Here is a 19,626-nt window from a genome sequence, read left to right as displayed (position 1 = left end):
AATGTCATGTTGGAAGAGATTAGGTGGAACGGAAAACTGCCCTGAAATCAACTGGCATATATAGGTGAGTTGATTCAGAAGAAGATAGGTCCTCCACTATTGATGCTTTGATCAGTAAGAAGGTAGTCATTCATCTAGAGCTAAACAAGTGTTACGAGAGCTTCTCAGACCAATAGAATGGCCAGGGGAATGTGTGTGCTGTGTAGTACCTCCTCTGTTAGAGGAACACATTCACACTGGAGGGTGATTTAAGACAACCCCCATTTTAACATTGCATTTCTATTACTTTTATAATGAGTTTAAAAGATGTCTAAAAACCTGTTTACCGCAGCATGCATCCATGCATAGAGTTGACAGAAATTGTGTGGTTTCTATGTTAATTATTTGCATATTAATTCCAGTATAGAGTTCAGACAGTGCAAACTGATCTGTTAAAGGAAGTTACTTCCTCCCCTATTAAAAAGTCATGTTTTAAACACCTCTTACTTATCCTCAAAATTACCATAATCCCTGCGATGCTCACCCATGTGCTTTCTCTCTTTTATGTACAGCATTACTTGTTTATTTATATCTCTGAATGAGATTAGAGAAACAGATTATAGTGCAGAACCATGAATAGCCATCAAAGACTGCTACAGGATAATGTAAGTCTGTCACTGATCTCTGTCTGTCTGTCTGTCTGTCTGTCTGTCTGTCTGTCTGTCTGTCTGTCTGTCTGTCTGTCTGTCTGTCTGTCTGTCTGTCTGTCTGTCTGTCTGTCTGTCTGTCTGTCTGTCTGTCTGTCTGTCTGTCTGTCTGTCTGTCTGTCTGTCTGTCTGTCTGTCTGAGGAGTATCAGAACAATACATGTTGCTCCATCTACTCTACATAGTATGACAGCAATGACACACAATCCTCTGGGACAGACAGACACACCGCAGGTAAACATACCAATGTAATATACGCTACCACATTACCACGGTCTTGTCCTCTAATGCTACAACATTATCTTGGATCCCAAGGAGGACGTGCTAGAGAAACCATCAGTTCAATACAATGACATCAGTAACCTAGTTGCATTACCCTAGTGATACTATACCAAGGGAGGCGCAGTCTGCTTGACAGCTCAAAATAAAATAGGTGGCACGGAAGTATAGATGAATTATATGGATGATTAAAATGAGGTGAATATGTCAACTAACTGTGAACACTGGACATGCCAAATGCATGAGGACGTCAGCTTACTCCACACAAACATTCACTCCAGTGTGAAACCTTCTCTTCCCACTGATTTACAAACACACCTTTTGACAACTGAATTGTCTAATTGTCTAACGTTGAAACGAACGTCTCAACGAGGAAGTCATCTGACCAATTACCGTTGGCAGGACGGAGAGGCCTGTCATAGTGATTATTCATGAAGAGTAACAGCACTGACTTTCATGACAAAAAGTAAATAAACATAGTTAAAAACACACCAAAGACAAAAACTGACATCAGCCACAGTTTTGAGAAACAGTGGAAACTAAAAGCTAGTGAGCAGTGAGGCAAATGTTCCTGTGGCTGCATGGATCTTGGGTCGGATGGTTGTTTGGTTGCCTAATTATTTATCCTACTGGCTTTATGGCTCTCATTAATTTCCCCTCTCTTTACCTTCCATTGAAAGTCTGAAGTCAACCTGCATCTGGTGCAGATAACGACCATGCGGCCGGGGTCTACGCAGTCTCCTCCCCTCCCCTCCCCCCACCCACACCTTCACAAGAGAAAAGGAGCGCTCTTTCATAGAGACTCACAGGATAATGGTGTTAGAAATAGGACACTTTGTGGCGCGCTTAAAAAAATAGCCAGTGGAATTTGTTGAGCTGCATGTATCTCTTCATTCAGAGGAATCTACATTGCCTTCAGAAAGTATTCATACCCCCTGACATACTCAACATTTTGTTGTGTTACAGCCTGACATTCAAAATGGATTAAATACATATTTTTTTCTCACCAATCTGCACACAATACCCCATAATGACAGTCTTTCTAAGCCTCTAAGAGATTTGCACACCTGGTTTGAACCATATTTGCCCATTTTAATTTTTTTTATTCTTCAACCTCTGTCAAATTGGTTGTTGATCATTGCTAAACAGCCATTTTTAAGTCTCACCATAGATTTTCAATCTCGAAGTGTCTGGTGCAAAGCAGACTGAAGCATGTTTTCCTCTAGGATTTTTTATCCTGGAAAACTCCCCGGTCCTTAATGACTACAAGCATACTCATAACATGATGCAGTCACCACTATGATTCAAAATATGGATAGTGGTACTCAGTAATGTGTTGTATTTAACACATTTTTTGTAATATTACATTAGTGCTTTGTTGCAAACAGGATGCATGTTTTGCAATATTTTATATTCTGTACAGGCTTCCTTCTTTTCACTCTGTCAATTACTGTATGTTAGTGTTGTGGAGTAACTACAATGTTGTTGATCCATCCCCAGTTTTCTCCACTTTGATATTGTGGCGCATTGTCTGTAGACCACTGACATCTCAATTTAATCCATTTAAAATTCAGGCAGTAGGCCAGGGTGCAAATACTTTCTGAAGGCACTGTGTGGCAAGCTTACTATATCACACTGCAAAGACATTGTAACAGAAAAATAACAAGTTGGAGAGAGGGAGAAAGGTAGGGTGAGATGGAGAGTCATGGACATCATTGAACAACTCAGCAGTCACTGATTTCTATTTTAGCACGATCACACACACACAAACACATTTTAAATAAAACATTTTTTAAAGAGGCTGCTGTCAGAGATTTTGGGAAGATGGCTGTCTCCCAGACCTGTGGTGTGGTACTAAGATCACACCCCAGCAGGGATAGGGAGGTCTGGGACAGCAGGGCTGTAATAGGGGCATCTGTCCTTCCCTCCTGTCCCCAATCTGGTGCCCCGCTCTGCTCCTCTCTGCTCTGCTCCACCAGACTCACCTTAGGCCAACACAGACAACAACCCTGACCTGCATGTTATTCATTTACAAACCACTAACTAAACGACCAATTGGAGCTGTTCTTCCAGCCGAGGAGCCAAGAAGCAAAGTGAATTGATAGAGATGCTTTCACCGCCCGATCGGTCACACTTTCAAACCAGCAGAGACACAGTGGGAAAGAATTGGTGAAAAGCAAATACTGTACAGTCAGGGAGTAGGACTTCAAAAGGCAGTTAGACGGCACAGACTACATAGACAGTAGAACGCTGCATAATACACAACACAGAAAAGGTTTAAAGAACTCTGGGTGATTGCTTTCAAGTTAGTCTTTACAGGGGAAGCTGGGCCATTCATTTCTCTATTTTGCAATGCAAAGGAAAATAAATATTGCAGTCTTTGATGGCTCATGAATTTGTACAATTCTCAGCGTATCAGGCAGACATTTTCTTTCTTGTGTTTTTCACTCCATATGTTATGCCTTGGGCCTACTGACAGAGATATCTGTCAGACGTGGAAAACTCCCAAATAGCCAAAAAAAATCCAAGACGTAGGCTACATTTGCATTCACTTCAACGAATGTTTCACGTTATTGTGCACTGTTGCATGAGGCTCATCAACTGTCTTTTTCTCTTCTCTATAAATATATACAATAGCCAGTCAAATGTATATTAATATTACTAATGAATTTAATTGAAAATAAGTATTTTCACAATAGATATGTCTCCTTCCACTGCCCTGGTTCTGTCCCTCAGTCTTGGGGCCACTGTCAGAGCCAAGAGGTCATGAGTCTGGCCAGTCAAGATAATACACACACACGCACGCACGCACGCACACACACACACACACACACACACCCTGATGAGATGATCTGAGAGAAGAGGGATGCATTGTCTCTCTCACTGGCTGACTGACGGACGGAAGACAACAAGCTGGAGGTAGAACACTACCATCCCTATCCTTACAGGTCACCTGGTTGCTCCTCTGCTAATGGATGCAGACACTATTGGGACAAATTCATTGATTCCCATGGGGTTAATTAAGAGAATAATTTGTCACAAATAGGACTGAAGCTATTGGATATATTACATTCAATAATATAAAAGGACTAATGTAATATTGCCACGTATGGCCTAGGTTTTGCTGATCAAAGCAGTGGAAAGAATAAGATGCTGTTCATCTTCAGTACAGTACATATTAGTGTCGTCCCCTTCTGGGATCTGGGTGTATCATACAATACAGGAAGTCCTATTTGATTGATCAGAGAGCACAAATAGTTATTCGCCCTTTTTACTATAGTATAAGGTCTGGAGATGTAGGCAGGTTATTACTGAGTTGGTCAATATACATCACTTCCCCCAAAGGATTACACTTGTTATCTGAAATGATATTCCATAAAGTATGACCCCAGAAATACCAGTGGAGTCGAGTGCATTTTGATCTGGCTTATACAAAAAAAAACACTTTATTGGAATTAAGATCACAGTCAAGATTACCTGAGGAAACAGCCGTGAGATTTCTGTTTCTACTCCCCTCCTTCCACATCCTGCACGTTAGTCTTTCACTCTTGGGAGCCGCTGTGTGTGTGTGTACCACTATGATGTGTGAAAGCTGTTGAGGATGGCTATACATTTCAGAGAGACGCCCCATTGCATTCTCTCAGTATGTTTCTGGAACAGCAACCCCCCCCCCCCACACACACACACAGAAACGGACAGTATGTCTATTAGTTGTACACAGGCAGGAGACAGAGTCACAGTGACATGGACAGTGGACAGAGAACAGTTACTGTACACACACTGCTGTTACTCCATGGATACAGCCACTGTATTCTCTTCCAACCTCCAGCTGATCTTCACTCAACAGGGCTCTGTCTGCATGGTTAAAGCACCCTCTTGGGAGTCTCCCCGAAGTAGTTTGCTGCCTCCATAAATATATTTGTTTACCTTGCAAACTGCTTCCAGCGAATACTTCTTCCATTGAATTCTAGCTTATCCACTCAGGGGAATTTACATAGTGACTAAGCTGAGTGGGGTTAGATAGATAGATAGATAGATAGATAGATAGATAGATAGATAGATAGATAGATAGATAGATAGATAGATAGATAGATAGATAGATAGATAGATAGATAGATAGATAGATAGATAGATAGATAGATAGATAGATAGATAGATAGATAGATAGATAGATAGATAGATAGATAGATAGATAGATAGATAGATAGATAGATAGATCGATCGATCGATCGATCGATCGATCGATCGATCGATCGATCGATCGATCGATAGATAGATAGATAGATAGATAGATAGATAGATAGATAGATAGACAGACAGACAGACAGACAGACAGACAGACAGACAGACAGACAGACAGACAGACAGACAGACAGACAGACAGACAGACAGACAGACAGAAAGAACTTGGACATGTGATCTGATGATGATGAGTGTTGGGTGTATGCTATCACACAGACACTGTAAGTACATTCTAATTAGCTGATGTATGCAGGACACCGTCCATATTGGATGGGTATCAAAAAGCAATCAACGCTCCATCACTGATGAGCAGCCTGTGTGTGTGTGTGTGTGTGTGTGTGTGTGGAAAGATGTGCTGCTGCTGCTAGTGGTGGTGGTGCTGGACTCAGAGGCGAGACGGCTTTCACAAACCTCCATAATGCCATGCAATCACAAGACATTATGCACAGATCTGAACTCCAAAGCCACAGGATGAAAAAAAATCAAGGGAACATTTTGAGTTGAGTTCCTCATTCAAAAAAGAACTGATTATGATGAGCTCTCTTCTCTCCACTTCTTTTTTTCATGCAGATGTTGAGAGTGAGAAGTGTTGAAAGTGACTCTCCAATGTTAAAATATGGGCAAGAAACCCACAATCAGCCAGAGAGTGAGTCATCAGATAATCACCATAATAGAATAGAGAAGAAACAGATTCAACAGTTTGGAGAATTATTTGTGTACTGGACCCTTAATGGATAAAAACAACTTCAAAATAAAATCAACTAAAAATCTTGAGATAAACAAATTACACAGAACATATCTGTTTTGATGCATTTATGATGAACACCAATCTGACACCAGAGACTAATCAACAACTCTGTGGTTCAACATTACTATTAATGTAGTAACTAACATCCCAACCACCCATTATCAGGGTAGTTATCCACCCCTCACCTAAATACAACCTATACATTCCTTATGACCAAGAGTTGTAGCCCCAGGCTCTAAGCAGAGGACAGGCATGGGCAGTGTCACACACAAAGAGCATCCGTTAGCTAGCGACGTACCGAAAGGGACTCTGTATCAAAATCTTATCTTCAAAGGACTGGGCATGGGCTCAGGGGAGCAGTGGCACCGCCTCCACACAGGCAGGCAGGCAGGCATGCACAGAGGGGGATTTGGACCTGCAAGCAGGAACCAGGCAGAGATCTCTCGGCCAGCGCCCAGAGCCCCAGACCTCCTCCAACACGCCCGCGGGGGGGACGACAGGCAGGGTTCCTGCACATGCGGCACGACATCAGTGAGCTGATCCCCAACCATCAATTGCCTGCCCATTTGCTTCCTGGCCCCGCCACGGCTGGCGGTTGGGATCAGAACTCAACTTAGACACAGAGTTTCTGCATTTCACAGATGGCTGTGAGAGGCTTTGCGTTGGGGGGGCAGGGTAGTGGGGTCCGTCGCCTGGACCCAGAGCGGGGCAGATTTCACACCGTGGTAGAGCAGCGCTAAAGCAGGCCGATGTTAATCCACTCACTGAGGGGAAGGCCTGGGGCGATTCCACTGCCCGGCCGCCGTCTCCCCCCACAAAGCCATAAATGGTGCATTATACAACTGGGCCTCAGACATACTGCTGATACGCTGATAGGTGGCAGACAAAGACCAAAGCAACCACAGGAACTGGAGCTGTAGAGGAGCACCATGCAGGTACAGTATGAACACACTCTCTCTCTCCCTCTCTCACATACTGTAGACCTACTGTAGGTAGCCTATACAATACCTGCTTAGGGGAGGCTTCTGTTCTGTTATTATTCATCACTGATTTAGGTCATGATGTTTTCAACGTCTTAGTTCAGGCTCAAGACAGAGCTGGACACTCTTTGCTCTACAGTACAATACAAAAACTAGTGTTGAATCACAGTGAATACACAACTAAAGTTACCAGAAGTGTTGTAGAGTGTTTGAACTTATGAAAGGCAATCACAGGAATGAAAGGAGAGTGAAACATATAAACCTGGGGGATTGAAATAAATGACTGGGGAGAAATAAGGGAAAAAGATAAGACAGCTACAGCTAAAGCCCCAGAATGAGATGTTTTACATGAAACTAAGAACTGCATTTCAGATAAAAACCAGCCACCCTGTTTAGACATCACTTGCAGGGACATTGGAAAGATATGAGTTGAACTAAAATGTTTCTGGGAAAAATGCTACAAATAACACAAAAACTTCAGTATATTGGTCTTCACTCAAATAACAACATTGCCTGACAAACATCTTTGATAAATAAAGTTCATTACTTTTTCACTGTGTATAATGGGGTTTTTATCATCACGCCAAGCATTGCTGAAGGATTGAAGCATTGTAACGGGACACCATAGGTCAAACACGTAGGATATAATTATTATGTTAATTACAAATCCCTTTTATTCTCCTGGAGGAGTCTTTGACAAGAAGGTTGTCATTTCAACCACTTCAAACAAACAGTGGTTGCTTTCCCTAATGATGGCTGGATGGACGGTTTCCATTGTCTGAACATCTCTTTGGGCTAATCCATGTTTTGTCAGGTTAGTGGTTGTAGTCAATAGAGGAGGAATGGTTTTTCAATGGAAGATGATTAAAAGAACTGATTCATAATATAGTGCAGTTTGACTGCTGTTATCATAGCCACTTCATTCCAAGTGAGACCCTGATGTTGAAAGCGTCCCCTAGACAAAGCTAATGGACGATAGAGTCCTGCTCAACGGCCCAGCCTGGCTGTCTGAAGAGACAGGTTCTACTGCATCACACACACCACTCACATTACTGAATCACCACCATGCTGCCCTTCATAACCATTTCCATAAGGCTGTGTGTGTGTGTGTGTGGGGGGGTTGTGCCTAAAATCTGCTGTGACTTCCAGACTCCAAGACCAGCTAACTGGATATAGAGATGACTTCACACTATTCAAAGAGCAGTGGACTAGACAAGACCTTATTAACTTGGAGATCCAGTATCTTACCACATCTCACAAAGACTCTGCACGGAACTTTGCACTGGGAAAGGATTCTCTGTTGGTGGTTTTGGAAGGGATGATGCTGAGGACGATGTAGATGTAGAGGGTTGTGGTGGATTGTGTTTGTTTACAGTACGCATCCAATCATCCAATCATCCAATCATTCAATCATCCAGTCATCCATCGTCACTGTTCATTGTTCACCCCCTTCAGAAACCACAGAGAGAGTCAAACAACTTCCATGTTCTCACTGGTTAGCTGGTTCATACTATGGTACCATGTAGCATTATCAGATCCTGCTGACAAGAACAGATTTAGCCCAAATGAAAGCTGTTGTTCATCTTATTCAATACTCCAAAGGACAATTCTATTCAAATGACTGAGAAGGAAATGTTACAGTCTAGGGCTAATGCTGACCACAGGGCCAGTGAGCTATATTCTCCAACTATAGTCAGTCATTCCATAGAATATTACTAGCTGTGACGGTATGTTCCGTCTTTTTTCACGAATCTTAGCAACATTTCCCTGTTTGTCAAAGCAAGCTGTTGAGAAAAAGAGAGAGAGAGAGAGAAGGAGAGGAGAGAAGGAGAGGAGAGAAGCCCTTGACCTTTTTGTCCTGAAGATTTGCCTAGCTTCCCCTCACTCTAATCTAGAGAGTGAAATCATCTGATCCTAAACTAACTGTCAACTGCTTGTGATGGCAGCAAAGCCAGAGACATCACTCAATCACTTTCTTCTACTTTCTTCCCCTGTTTTGCTCGAGCTTATCATCTGACCCAGTTGTTATCCTGTTTCAGAAGCTTAAGAAACTTCATTATGGTCAAATGTGTCTCTTTGGAGAATCCCAGACACATGGTTCACACAGAGAGACCACGGTCTGCTCTGGGCTCTAGGTCTGTGTAGACCAGCATGTTACACCCACTAAAGCATCACCACCATTTTATCACGGGGATGGACGTTAATACCAGCCTTTTATAGAGACAGAAATCAATAGTTTTCAGTTAGACTAAACTGGACCTCTAAGTATCATGTCTTGAATGAGAGGATGCTTTTAGCGTTTAGCCAAGCTATCTGTGGTTTGGTCCTAGGGAATGGCTGATTGGTGGAACCTTGGTTAAAAAAAACACATCTGATATAATAAGGCAAAGCATTTTTCTCGGCCAAAGCTACTCAGTCACTGTCACAAAACCAGTCTTTAGCAATTACCAGATTAGAATTCTTTGAGATGAGATCCACTGCTGCCTGATTCTGAAAGGCAGGTAGGCAGTTCCATCACCATCTCACTTCATAGCTATTTGTTTGACATAGTTCAAACTGCTGGGGACTAATTACAGGACAGGAGAAATAACACTTTACAACCTGTCACTCTTCTCATCACAGCCAATCAGACTCACTTCTTCCTCCAATCTGATTTGCATAATCTCATTTAAAACATAATCGATCAACATCAGCCACTGACAATTGGCATATCATTCCATTATGAATATTTGCATGCATCCAGGCTAATCATATGCAGACATGCCCTCTGATCAGGGGGATGTAAACTGGGCTGTCAACAGCCGTACGCACTTTGCTGCCACGCTATGCTGCCACGCTATGCTGCCACGCTATGCTGCCACGCTATGCTGCCACGCTATGCTGCGAATCAAAACATAGCCTCTTTAAAGTATTAACATGTTTTGAAGTTTGTTTTATATTTTCAGCACATTTGACATAAATTGTTTATCTATTTACAAAGCTTTGTCATTAGTGATTTTCCAGTGAACCCTTAGCAGTGCTGTGTGTTTTGTGCTGTTGGGCCCAGAGAAATGCTGATGTACAAATTGAACTGAAAGGCTTGCTACTTAATCCGCTGTAGCCACCTATCCCTTAACTACAACGTCTGACGTGTTTTATCCTTAATGCCCAAGAAATGCTAAGTTCTATCTTCCCCTGTTCTTGTCCTTCACAGCCGTGGCTAATTCCTGCCAAGAGAGAGGCTTAAACGTAACAGCTATTAGGGCTTCATTTTCTGCCGTGCCAACTCATATCTTGGTCAAAAAATGATGTTGACTAAATCACCCCTTTTCAGTCACCTAATATGTCATGGAAAATAAAAACAAAGGACGTTGTTGCTCCTGTGAGGGTGAAATTGTAGACTTTTGTTATTACATCATGTTCACAACTCATTTTTACATTCACAGCTGCTAGGCTGAGTCACTTCCTCTATCCTCAAGGGCCTGGATTCAACCAAACCTGCACTGCAGGAAACTGGCACCCCAGAAAATACATTTGCAGTGATAATGCATGACTTTGTGAAAACACTGTAACTAATAGCACATTATTAACACAACATTTGACCATTGAAACAACACAGAACTCATTTGGATTTTAATTGAAACATTTTCTCCCCACAAAATATACATGGGAACTGTATTTCTCCACAGTGGGGAAAAGTTTCCAGAGAAATTCTAGAACACTAGAGTCCTTGAACATTCTGCTTTAGAATAGAACAGAGGAAGTCAAGTGTTGATCTTCTAAGCTGTTTAAAAGCCCAAACAGAACCCATAATATCCATCTCCATAATATAACATGACGTCAGACGACAAAAATCACTCCGATATTGGGGAGTAACCTCAGAAAAGCCCTTAATTGAGCGACATCTCCAGCCATCACGACAGATAACTGTGCAGCCATCACCAAGGTGAAAGGGAATTTACAAGTTAAATGAAAGAATTCATGATGTGTGGTGGCTCTTTTACTCCCTGGCTGTTTCCCCTCTTGGCAGGGGCCAAATAGAGAATGTTAAATGAGGCAATTGTGTCCCGAAGGCAAAAAGAGAGGGAGGAAAAAACATGTTCCTGTGTGCTCCTAGCCTGAGGACTATTCTCCGGCTGATGAGGTAGAGGCATGGCGTGCATCCCAAATGTATCCCCTATATACTGTAGACCACTATTTTTGACCAGGGCTCTGGCCAAAAGTAGTGCACTATATAGGGAATAGTGTACCAATTGGGCCATAGTCATAGAGGGACCCAGCAGATCCCTACACCACCAGGCCAACTTCCTGTGAGACCAGACCCTGGTCCACCTCCCTGACACATCATGATGATGCGCAGACCCACACATGATTATATTCATATCATATCAACATGCACATGGCAAAGTCACATCCTGGAAAAACTGGCCATATTCATAATATACACAAAGACTTAATCTGAAAAAAAACTAGCCTAACGCTATGTTATCTACAATACAGTTTTTTAGGAACTGTGCACCATGATAAATGTGGCTGATACAAGGATATACCAAAATCTATCAATTTACTTATTATTCAATATGCCAAATAATATATGTGAATGTTTATGGTGTCGTGATGAAGAGAAGTGTCAGGATGTGTATAGACACTGGTCTGTAAGCATTGTATTGTGTGTCTGCCTTGGCATCCTATATAGTGGGAAGGATGGCATTTCAGACTCAGCCTATGTCTGTAGCAGTAGGAAACGTACTGTCAGACAGCTACACAGACATACTCCGTGTTGACACGCTGACACTGATAATCAAAGCCTTGTTTGGGTCTTAAAAGGACGTACTTGAACAACAGCTGGACTAGAGGCCATAGCTATCCTATAATGGCCTTTGGAGAATGATCAATATTCAAATCTTAACATCTCTGTTGTGATTAGAATGCAGCCCTCTTCTTTTCTCCCCTCCCCGAAACAACAAGAAAAAAAGCTTAAATCGATGATCTTAGAGTCTAAACTAGATTCCTAAGCAGTTTGCCACTCTCGGCAGCAAGATAAGATAAACTCTCTTTGACCTAAGAGATGAAGTTGCCATGACGATCAGGGAGTCCACTTTCTCTATTGATATTTTGCTGATGTAACAACAAATGGAACCAGATCCGGCTCCTGATAGCTGTGATTAATTAATACACATATTGATCTGTACAAGCTAGAGACAAGGCTATTAACTCAAACGGCTGAAAGTCAATTGTTACCTGGGGCTCAAAAGTCATCACTTGATATCAAATCTAAATAAACTGAGGAACAAACGATTAGGATTTGTTGGGGCACCATTACCTATTCTTTTATTTGATTTACAACGGCATGCAAACGAAAAGGGACGTACGAGAGAACATGTCCTTTTCATAGAAATTCTTTGAAAGGGACTGAGCCATCTAATCCTAACCCATCTCTGTAGCAAGCAGAGCAGCACTAAAACTGAAAAACACTTTTGTGATCAGATCCTGAAAAACAACAATCCATGTTGAATAATCCATTGACAACTATGAAGGAGCAGATAATGACTTGCAACAGTGAAGAGTCACTGGGATAACAGTGGTGGAATTACAGGAAAGAGGAAGACAAAGAGGAAACAGGAAATGACCTCCACCTTTTGAAACCAGCGACCCAGCGACCAATGCCCACATCTCATTGTGCTGTTCAAGCTGCACTGCAGCACCACTGTAACACACACACACACTCACACCCACTCACTCACACACACACTCAGCAGCCATGCCAACTTCAGCTCAGCCTCCACTTCAGCTGGCAGTGTTTTCAACAAAGGAAACACACATCCATCCACACTCTACATTCCATTTCATAGTTGCTAATGTTATATCCGAAGTGTGGCCTATAAAACGGGCGCTTAACGTCAATCTGACATACAATCGCAACAACAATACTTGAAAGTATAAATGTTAAATAAAATAGCCAGAAATCATGTGAAGACTGGAGACAGCATGCTATTTGCATACATTGGTGGTGCAACATCAGTGCTTGAGAAAGAGAGTGAAGGCAAACCGGGATCCATCCGCCAAGACGACGAGGAAGCAACACAACACAAGCTGTTATTGGCAGGGAACAGATGTTTGAGGGAAAGTTGGCATTCAACAACCATTCTTCATATGACAGAAATCTATGAGGAGCACAAGAGAGGCAGCGTGATTGTCAGGCGAATGAAAAAGAAACCCTTAAATACGAGAGGCTGGCATCCGAACACAGATATGATGATTCCCCCCCAAAACATCAGACTGCTTGAGTTGATTTACAAGTTGATTCAGCTGTGACAGAGGTCAAATAGAAGACAGCACTTCTACTAGGCAGATTACCTTTCATGACAGAGCACAGGCCTAAAGTTGACCACAATCCCCAGTCTCACACACACTCACGTATGAACAAACACACACACACTCACACATCCGTATGCATGCACAGCCAAGCCACACACACACACACACACACACACACACACACACACACACACACACACACACACACACACACACACACACACACACACACACACACACACACACACACACACACACACACACACAGAAAGTAGGCGTAGGCAACCAATTCAGTAAACACTAATATATAATATAGTAGTTATCCTTCTAGAATGAACATATACATACTCATCACAGTGTAGTTTCATTTCTGCACAGTACAAGTTCTGGACTCCACTGAATGGTTTAACAGCAGAGAGGAGCAGTCCTGTATCTGGTAAAGGGCTAGTTAACGCTACAACAGGAATTCACAAAGTCACAGGCAGCACCATGTACTGTAGTGAAGACAACAGTTCGGCCAGGGAAGAGTGCTAAGTCAATTTAATAAGCACATCTGACATTGGATGTCTTGTGCACGGCCCTCTCAACACCCTTCCAATAGGATTCCTCCATAAACAACACTGGGGGAAGAGGCTCCGTGCATCATCTCGGCTCATCTACACGCCACCAAACTTTGGGAGCAATTTTACAGAAAAATGACTCTGAGGGGAGGCGTTTTCCATTCAGCTCTGTTCATATCTCTGCCTTCCTATTAAGAATCAAAATGTACCCCTCAGTGGGAGAGGTATGGACACACCACAGCATAGCACTAGGAGCCACAGAGAGGTGAGACGGGGGAGGGAAGGAGGGAGCCTTGAAGGAATTCACATATTCTCCTCTAATCACAATCCGCTGAGCATCAGCCATATTTCCATAATTTCTGTCAAATTTAGCTGATCTGCTTTGGAGCGGCTAGCTGGCAATCTGGGCAATTTATTGGCATATTGGCACGAGGTGATAAGGCTAGAAACAACAGCAGCTAGCAGCTGGCCCACAGAGATGGACTGATAACATTGATATGTGCTCCCATACAAAACACCTCCTCCACTATCTCCCCTTTCTATCAAACTCTTATTACAATAAAAGTGTATGGGTTTTTATCCCTTTCTTGGGAGAGGAAGAGAGGCAAGGAGGGAGGGATACAGGGACGACCCAGAAATATAGAAGAAAAAAATCAGATGTAACGTTTCAGAGGAAAAAAACAAGGGGGAAATACATAATTTATCACAGTATTATCGGGATATCCAGGCAGCCTAATCAAGGAGCACTGAGTGACTATTTTTTGCCTTATCATCCAAAGTGGTGGAAACGGAGAGGGAATTATCAGCCGGCTGCAGATTGCTGGGTTGGAATTTTAATGGTAATAATCGGGTTTCTGATGGTATATCTTCCCTGCTTATCTTTTCCATTATCTGTCCTTATCTCCCCAGTCATCGGAGCAAATTAATGGTGCTCTTTCAGCTTCGCCTTTTTATCATCGCTCAGAGAGCACCCAAGGGGAAGGAATAAGCAAAATATTAAAATACTGCATAAATCACAATTTTAGATAACGGCCCAATGTATGCAGGATGGGGGGGAAACTGCGCCCAACAACCTTTTTGTCCTTTAGAATGACTGTCTACGCTGACTTTCTGTGCATTGCCTGGTTCCTGGTCCTCAGGCCTTTCCCTAGCTCCTAGTTCCTGGTCCTCAGGTCTTTCCCTAGCTCCTAGTTCCTGGTCCTCAGGCCTTTCCCTAGCTCCTAGTTCCTGGTCCTCAGGCCTTTCCCTAGCTCCTAGTTCCTGGTCCTCACGTCTTTCCCTAGCTCCTAGTTCCTGGTCCTCAGGCCTTTCCCTAGCTTCTAGTTCCTGGTCCTCAGGCCTTTCCCTAGCTCCTAGTTCCTGGTCCTCAGGCCTTTCCCTAGCTCCTAGTTCCTGGTCCTCAGGTCTTTCCCTAGCTCCTAGTTCCTGGTCCTCAGGCCTTTCCCTAGCTCCTAGTTCCTGGTCCTCAGGCCTTTCCCTAGCTCCTAGTTCCTGGGGTAGGACACATCGAGGTTTCCTTTGACCTTTCTGTTTCTAACTAATGCTTTAGTTCTTTCAACACTGTATCCTCACTCCTCACCTCTCATTAACAACCTCTTACACATGACATAGTAATTCAGGCACGCCTGGGTCACAGTGGATATGAGGATGCTCACATCAAGGCAGTGCTTCTTTGCTTGACAACAAAATTCAGAGGCGTCCTCCTTGTGATTGGTTCTTACACAAGTGGGTTTAGCACATCATGCTAGGCTATAGTATACAGGTTTGTGTGTATTCCTCATAGATCAGCAATGCTTTCTCTGCTCAAAATAATCATGAATAGCAACACATGCATACCAATTACACTGTAATTATACCGAGCAGAAAAACAGTTTTTTTTCTTCGTATTATTATTAAATTACAACAAACATCATTTCAATTGTTCGGTCTACATCAAAAGAGTCTTGGACCGTTTGCATTTAATCTATAACCGGTAAGTTCATAATTCAGAACCATGATACCCACTTACATTTGGTAATCAGAACCAATTTTCTAAGTGTTCTTTGAAAATATATTCATAGGTACTGAAAAAATATATTTCCGACTATCAACTTCTTAACTTGCCTAAAATACTAAAATGACGGAAAATATGTTCAAACTGTTAATGCATAAAACAAGCTGCGGCCGTGAGTGACAAGCCTTTGAAGATCTTTTAGAAAATAGACATTTGCAGTAATGTATTGCCATTTTGCTGATACTGCAACAACAACAAAAAGAATGTTTCAAAATCTTCCTGGAATATATAATTACATTTTGTTGACAGCCATATACAGTGCAATCAATTACTGACTAATCGTAACCACTATTAAGTCAATTCCTCATGTAAAAACAGAATCATAATTTACACACACACAGACACACACACTGTATAAATGAAGTATATATTTCTTCACCGTGCTGTATCCACATTACCAATCACACTATTACTGGAATAACTATTTCACATATTGAAACAAAAAATATATTTTTGAGTTATCTAAAATATCTTGTGAGTGGACAGTACTCATTACTCTTTCTCATCATGTCTATAAGTCCGACAACAATGAGACATCCGAAAGGAGTCTCTTCCTACCTGCTCTTCAAATAAACCCAAGTCGTAGGACAAGGGATTCCCAGTGAATCAGCCCGACGTAAATGACATGGTCAATATAGAATAACCACATAGACAGTCATACAGCTAAATGACATGGCCAATATAGAATAACCACATAGACAGTCATACAGCTAAATGACATGGTCAATATAGAATAACCACATAGACAGTCATACAGCTAAATGACATGGTCAATATAGAATAACCACATAGACAGTCATAGAGCTAAATGACATGGTCAATATAGAATAACCACATAGACAGTCATACAGCTAAATGACATGGTCAATATAGAATAACCACATAGACAGTCATACAGCTAAATGACATGGTCAATATAGAATAACCACATAGACAGTCATACAGCTAAATGACATGGTCAATATAGAATAACCACATAGACAGTCATACAGCTAAATGACATGGTCAATATAGAATAACCACATAGACAGTCATACAGCTAAATGACATGGTCAATATAGAATAACCACATAGACAGTCATACAGCTAAATGATATGGTCAATATAGAATAACCACATAGACAGTCATACAGCTAAATGACATGGTCAATATAGAATAAACACATAGGACTTTATTGTACAGTAGGTGTATAGGTGGTTGTTGCAAATGCTCTTCAACACCACAATTCACTACACTGCTTATAACAAGAAAAGTATGATGAATACGATGAATCTTTGCCAATACAAAATGAAAAAAGGCACAATAAAAAGTCAGCGTTGTTTTCAAGTCTCTAAAGAGCAGACCTAAAATGCAACGTTGCTATGACCACTGTTAGTATGATACATTTCCACTGGGAAGCCTGCTAGGCCAGCCATTTCAATTCCACATTTGGAATTACATAAACACATTTCTCAACTAGTTTAAAATCACAGGAAATAAAATCCATATAGATCAATTCTGTCTCATGTCACATGGTATTTCACTCAAAGCGTTGGTATTTGAAGTGATTGAAATAACCCTTGAATTATCAGAGATCCAGAGGCACAATGCTTTGTTGAAATGGGGATGAAACTAACAACAAGTACATGTAGTACTATTAAAAACACTGTCCATTGTATTTGACATATATATTTGAGTTATTATATTACCATGAACACATCAGTATTTTTTTATATATATAACCTGTCCAGTTATAATTGTGTATAACCAATTATATATTTAGACAGTGACACAATCACTACCTACTCTGCAGAATGATTAGGGTTCATGCTATTATTGTAAAAGTTTTAATTTAGGTTGAATTTATTTATACAGTTTTTGTGTGTGTGTGTGTGTGTGTGTGTGTGTGTGTGTGTGTGTGTGTGTGTGTGTGTGTGTGTGTGTGTGTGTGTGTGTGTGTGTGTGTGTGTGTGTGTGTGTGTGTGTGAGAAGGGGGACATTCCTCATTTGACTTAGGTTATTCAGTATATCTGACATTAGTATTACTACATAATTGCTTAAGATATAATACTTAATTTGTTTAATTGGAAACAGAATTCCAAGAAGACAGTTTGCAAAGGATATACACTCTTTAACTTTAGGTGTTTAATGTCTGTAGATCATATCAGCACATTATAATAAATCACAAGAATAGAATCCTGATTTGCTTGACATAAATATGTAAAATATTATAAAGTAACCTATCCACTTTTTAGCAAACACCAAGCAAACTCCTATATCTGTAAAAACATCATTTGAAAAGTCAGAAGATGGAACGCCTTTCTCAGCAATAGCCTATGACAGAATATGATTGATCAAAAACATAACTAATTTATCAATGAACGAAACTACATCAACAGTATCAATTAAATCTGGGATTGCCAATTGACATCGGTGCTGAAGTGACTAGTCACTCACTAACCTAATTTAACTTCTCCAACAAGCTTTGGTAGATAACAGGACAGCGAGGCTGTAAAACTTACGTTTAATTTGCCTGGGGTTGCTCTGCTTCCTTCGGGACATGCCTGCTCGGAGCTGGTCAGGAGATCCAGGTGTAGCACTGACTGATCGATAGGTTTTGGTTCATCCAAGCACCGGTAGGGTTTGTGATGGAAATTGAGAAAGAAAGGGTGACGAATTATGGACACTTTTTTCACAGAGTATGTCGCTCTGTCTCTTTCCTTTCTCTTCCTCTGATCTGCTCTATTTCTCTCTTGCTCGCTCTCTCTCTCTCTCTCTCTCTCTCTCTTTCACTCACTCTTTCTCAATGGCGTTCTCCGAGATGAGGCTGCACTGAGTTGCGATCCGCACGGACTGACTGGGGAGGTGAAAGCGTTTCGCGCTTTTGTTTGAAGATAAGGTTTGTGCCTCCACGGGTACCGTAGACACCGCTTCTTAAACTTGACTTTTAGCTTGTGCTACCGAAGTAGTGATTTCTTAATTGTTAATTACTAGTGGAATGTCACATTTTGTGGGGTTAGCCAAATAATACTCAACACATTTTGAACCACCAATATTTGGCGCGGGTTTTGGATATGCGTTTGCCGGTGTATTCTAATTCCCACCATGTCAAACTTGAAAAATGTCCGCTTTAGTTTTTAGATAAAATAATTAGACAATACCACATTAGTATGAATATTTAAGTTATCTGAAGGATATATTTTTTTTTCCATTTGTGAAACCCAACTGATAATTTCATAGGCCTAGAGTAAGCATTAACAGCTAGCTGTACAATTTTGCACACTGGACACAGATTCTCACTGCACACACACACACACACACACACACACACACACACACACACACACACACATACACACACACAGCCTTGTAATTACCAGATAAACTCGCGAGATCAGGCAGCTTGCGAGTCAACACATGCACCCCTTACATTGTTCTGGACACAATGACACTATAGAAGCCTCAAATCATTTCATTGTAGGAAAAGAGAAGCACATTTAATATTCGTTGAGTTATTACAATTGCATAGTAGACCTACTTTACAATGTAAAATTAGTTGAATTCCAAATTGTACCTCCATAATACAGTTGCTGTAGCCTACCACCTTGAGTTAAAAAAGATGTAAAATCCCCCCCCATAAAAAACGTTATTGTCATGACTCTGACTTTAAGTAGCATTTCTTAAACATTCACATAAACTAGAAATGTACTTCTTCAATTAGCCTGTCAAGTATAAGGCAAGCAAATCGCCTGTGAAATTACCCAATCCAGGACTTTGAAATTGGGGTCTGAGACTAGGCTAT

The 19,626-nt window shown here is 41.4% G+C and overlaps 1 protein-coding gene across 1 annotated transcript in view; it reads right to left on the bottom strand.

Moving 5' to 3' along the window:
* Positions 1-18,666, bottom strand: part of LOC112222801 (zinc finger protein ZFPM2-like) — a 167,398-nt gene extending 148,732 nt beyond the window's left edge. The window contains exon 1 of the mRNA XM_042304788.1: positions 18,347-18,666. Coding sequence (XP_042160722.1) covers positions 18,347-18,386 — 40 coding nt within the window. The 5' untranslated portion in view covers positions 18,387-18,666. The remainder of the gene's footprint in view (positions 1-18,346) is intronic.
* Positions 18,667-19,626: the final 960 nt, after the last annotated feature.

This window comes from Oncorhynchus tshawytscha, linkage group LG23 (genome assembly GCF_018296145.1).
Source record: "Oncorhynchus tshawytscha isolate Ot180627B linkage group LG23, Otsh_v2.0, whole genome shotgun sequence".
Lineage (NCBI taxonomy): Eukaryota > Metazoa > Chordata > Actinopteri > Salmoniformes > Salmonidae > Oncorhynchus > Oncorhynchus tshawytscha.
The sequence above is the reverse complement of the archived record's forward strand: the minus strand, read 5'-3'. Positions and strand labels throughout refer to the sequence as shown.